At 47.2% G+C, this 4798-nt stretch overlaps 1 protein-coding gene across 1 annotated transcript; it reads left to right on the top strand.

Annotated features, from left to right (window-relative positions):
• The first annotated feature begins 350 nt into the window (after nucleotides 1-350).
• XCL2 (X-C motif chemokine ligand 2) lies at nucleotides 351-3503 on the top strand. The gene is made up of 3 exons (XM_045453018.1): nucleotides 351-548; nucleotides 2394-2508; nucleotides 3154-3503. The coding sequence occupies exons 1-3, from the start codon at nucleotides 488-490 to the stop codon at nucleotides 3314-3316; spliced, it is 339 nt and encodes a 112-aa protein (XP_045308974.1). The 5' UTR covers nucleotides 351-487; the 3' UTR covers nucleotides 3317-3503.
• The last annotated feature ends 1295 nt before the right edge of the window (nucleotides 3504-4798 follow it).

The following is a 4798-nucleotide window of genomic DNA, read 5'->3' as shown; positions in this document are numbered from 1 at the left end:
TCAGGGACCCGGGGGGCCATGGTGGGGGAAGCCTCATGTCACAGCGGATGTGACATGAGACAGGTGGGGAAGCAGGACCGCTGTGACCACTGTACCTCATTTCCTTACACCGTCCCCGCACTGGGCCACAGTACCGATGTGGCCTTGGGCCATGCCTGCAGCGGAAGATTTGAACTCAGGTCGGTGAAAGGAGATGAGACAAAACCACGTTCCTCGTCTGCTTGCATTTGGTTTCACTGACACATTCACCACAAGGGGCCAAGGCCACAAGGTGTGGGGTTAGCGCGAGTGGGGGGGCGGGGGGGGGCAAAGGAACTTTTTCTTCGGAGAGAAAGGCATCTGTACTGCAAAGACTTTCCACGATTCCACACCCACCCCGAAAGCCCCCTCTTACCACAGGAAGTGCGCTCACCACTGGAGGAATAAAGAGGCTCTTGAGAGCGGTCGCATCTTCACTCTGCCTGCACAGCTCAGAAGGACCTCAGCCATGAGACCTCTCGTCCTGGCCCTGCTCGCCATCTGCTTTCTCACCGAATTCATGGCGGAAGGTAAGCCGATAGGTTCTGCGTGAGACGGGCAACAGATAATGTGGGCAGGTGGACACACGTCTGGGGTCTGAGTCAGGTTCTGACTCGAGAAAACTGCTTCCCCCGGGGTCAGCCTCAGACTTCCCCTGCGCAGAATGGGAAGGGTAATTTTGCTTTCGGGGGACTTGATGGATGCCGAAGACAGACAGAACTCGCTTAGAGTCTGGGCTCCAACTTTTCGTAACTGGGTGACTTGGGGGTACGTTTCGTAGCCTCTCTGGACCTACACTTACTTGTAAGTTGAATATAATGACAGACACTCTCACCTGGGCTTAACATGTAAACGAAAAATATTAGGGCGACTTAGCAGATTTCCTCACGAGTAATAATTTCTTGATTAACGTTAGCCGTGGCCTGGTGGTGATGATTGTCTACGCCTTTGTAGCTTTTGCCTATTTAATAGCTCCCTTGATCCATTCTCAGAATTTTGGAAATTTTCGCCACAATGCGAGGATGAATTGGAGGGTGGATGTCTTGAGGCAAATCATAAATTTCTGTTTGAAAAAAATGAATGGGAACTCATGCCTTCATACCCAGGAAATCAGTATCACCTTCAAGTAGGAAGGAGAGTCTATGATTACTGCTATGAATGTTGTTCCCATTAATGATAAACTTCTTTAGTTTATAAGAGACCATGTGATAAGGGCTGACAGATCAATGCCTTCTACCCATTCAGAGAATCCTGTAAGACAGACCAAGATGAGACCTAGCTATACTAAGCCTCACCTAACTGTTCTACATGTTTCTTTCTTTTTTTTAAGTTTACTGATTTATTTTTGAGAAAGAGAGAGAGAGAGCGAGCAGGGGAGAGGCAGAGAGGGAGGGAAAGAGAGAGAATCCTGAGCAGGCTCCGCACTATCAGTGTGGAACCCGACGTGGGGCTCGAACTTACAAACCTGAGATCAAGACCTGAGCCAAAATCAAGAGTCAGACGCTTAACCGACTGAGCCACCCACGCACCCTTATGCATCTTTATTTCTTAAAGGATCATTTCCCCCCACAGTTGATTGGAATTTACTTCTCATGGCTCTGGCAGTAAGAGGGACTATCCTTTGAGTATAATTAAGGTTTCAGCTAACTCTCCTTTCAGTCTCTTAATTTGTAGCCAAGTTTCCTCCCTGAGTCACTTCCCAAGTTTCTTCCCTGAGCGACCGCTACGCGTCCCACTGGGGTTTAAGCCTCTAGCAATCTGTGCTCTGACTCAGCTCAGCAATACGAGCGAGGGCGATGCCTTCAGCCGTAACACACACGCACAGACGCTGCTGGAAATAAGATATGGGGGTTTAGAGTCTAGAGGATTCTTGGGGTCTTGGGGAATCCATATTAGGTGCTTCTCAGAGAAAAATGCTGTTTCCCAAGCAGTGCCCCACATAGGCTCAGTGCTGACAGCTCAGAGCCTGGAACCTGTTTCGGATTCTGTGCCTCCCTCTCTCTCTCTGCTCATGCCCTGCCTCTTTCCCTATCTCAAAAATAAACATGAAAAAAAAAAGAGATTCTACCAAATTCTTAATTATTATTACCCCTCCCCAGTTATTTCCCCTTCTTCAATGTAAGATGGCTGTCTAAGCTGAAGTGTAATCCCCCTTGGGGGGGTTTCTACTGAGGATGAACAGTTGATGAACGACATCCTTTATATATCTCACACTTTAACATTTAAAATAATACATGTGGCTCCCCCACATTTTCTGTTGCCTTCCCCAAATTACTCTTTATCACATCACCCTTTGTCAGTTTATTTGTAGCATTGCAACATTCATGCTCTTTGAAACGATATTTTATTTTTGTTTGCTTGGTTTTCTTCACCAGGCGTGGGGAGTGAAGTTCTAGAAAGGAGCATCTGCGTGAGCCTAACGACCAAGAAACTGCCAGTTAAAAACATCAAGACCTACACCATCAAGGAGGGCTCCATGAAAGCAGTAATGTGAGTTTGTTTCCCCAAAAGCTGGGCTTGATGGGACACAGCGTATAGAAATACTGCCCTCCTCAGGAAGGTGGCCCAGAGGAAGACTTCAAGCGAAGCAACAGCCCCTTTGTTTTTCTGTATTAGCCACGTCTTTATGGAGCACCGAGTGGCAATTTTTGAAAGCAGTTTGGCAATCAGATAAAGAATATCATCCTTCTGTCTGATTTAGCTTAGCAGAAGAGTCTGACTGGGAATCGGATGAATATTGTGCTTCGTTCTGAAGGCTAGGTTGGGAGATGGCTGGTTTGGGTCAGGATTGGACCATAGGGCCACACTGGTGTGAGATGCTTCCCTTCCCCTCCTTTCCCTCACCCCTCCCTTCCCTTCCCTCACCCTCCCTTCCCTTCCCTTCCCTTCACCTCCCTTCCCTTTCCTTATGGTGTGCTAAAGTCGGGCACCATGTTTTAGCAGTTACTGTATCGTCAGGAAATGTGTGACGAACTAGCCTACAGGGAACCATTGTCTTCCCAGGATCTCATTTTCAGAATAGCAGCTCCCCCAACACATAAGTGCAACTTTACCCAAAGAAATTAAATAAGGAAGTCACCTTTGTCCCCAAAACAAGACGGATGTGACTGACTCTATCTTTGCCTTGCTTTGCAGATTCATTACCAGACGTGGCCTCAAGGTCTGCGCGGATCCACAAGCCGAGTGGGTGAAAAAGGCAGTAGAAAGCGTGGACAAGTCCACCAGAAGAAACATGAAACAGACCAAGCCAACAGGAGCCCAACATTTCACCAATTCAGCTGTGACCCTGACCACATAGTGGCCTTCTGGCACCTTGTTCCCTCACTAGCCCGCCAGCTCATTTCCCTTTACAAACTCCTGGACTAATTAGATTGTATTCACTTTTTATAAAAGTGCTGCACGAGTCCACTTATTTTCTTGTATTTTTATTTTTCGTGTCTCTCATATTCATGTAGATGCTTTAATTAATAAATATTTATTACTCAGAAGAGTCTCAAAGCCTATGCATTGCGTGTTGGGAAAGCGTAATACATCACGTAAGTTCTAGCTCTGTCCTAACCGTACCTCCCTTCGACGGTACTCATGACGGGAGTGATTTTGGCCAGTGTCTGTCAGAGACGAGAGCTGTATTCACCATTCTCAGGTTCCAGCTTGCAGTGGTTCTCCACACACGAGTCACAAGTGACAATGGTGACCATGGAAACGATTTAAGATCTACCTCAACCTGTTTTCCTAATAGAGTTCTGTTTGTGGAATAAGGGAGAAAATACTGTCATTGCATTTCTATCCTGAGCGTCCACCTACTCAAAAAGTGGCTTCAGTCATGTTTGATCTCTAGCAAATTCTCTTATCCCTCTGTGTTTCTTTGGGCCTCCCGCGAAAGAACGCAGACACAGGACGTGTCGGTTCTTTGTCAAGGTAGCAAAGGTCAGACATTTGGTGAGAAGATACTTTATTCAAATGACCGTCAATGCTCTTTGAATGGGCAATGCTGCCTTTCTGTGACATCTGTAATTGTCACCACTTCAGGGAGCGTTCTAGGCACGCTTGCCTGCCAATAAGCTTTTAAACACCTCAAACACTGTCAACCTGGAACATCCCTTGAATGTGATCACAACTTGCGGTAAAGTTTTAACGAAACGTGCATCCAGGCGCTCAATATCCCAGACTCACGCTCTCTCACGTTTTCATTAAATTGCCAATTTGATTCACGTTTATGGCTATACTACCCCAGTAGCTGGTGATGCGGACATCTAGGTCTGACTCTAAACTGCAGGAACTTACTGTGCCTTGATCGTTTGAAGCGAAGAGAGAGGACTTACTACTCTCTAGTCCTCAGGGGGCACTCCACGCTATCAAATGCTTTCAGAGAGTAACCGAGGGCAGCTGGTTGGAATCAGCTCACTTCTAGTCATTCAGCTAGCGAGCCAGAGTGGAAACCACCAGAAAGCTGCTTCCCAGGACACTGTGGACCCATCTATCCCTCCCGCTTCAATTTGCCCACCCTAAGTTGGAAAGCCGGTCTTGAAAAAACGAGCACCAAGGATAAAATACTCGCTTTGTGAGGGGCGACTCACGGCAAAGTCACGGATGGGGAAGGCACGGATTCTTGAATGAGCTGCGTATGTGCCTTTCCCCAATGTCTCTTGTGTCCCATCAAGCCCAGCTTTTGAGGAAACTATGTGTGTCTTGTTAACTTATCACATTATCTAAAGAGGTGCTGTGTGATGCCGAGGGGTTTCAGCCAAACGTTGTACAGCACCTCCCTCCTTCTCTCTCT

The sequence above is a fragment of the Leopardus geoffroyi genome, chromosome C3, assembly GCF_018350155.1.
Source record: "Leopardus geoffroyi isolate Oge1 chromosome C3, O.geoffroyi_Oge1_pat1.0, whole genome shotgun sequence".
Lineage (NCBI taxonomy): Eukaryota > Metazoa > Chordata > Mammalia > Carnivora > Felidae > Leopardus > Leopardus geoffroyi.
Note: the sequence above shows the minus strand (reverse complement) of the source record. Positions and strands in the feature narration are given on the sequence as shown.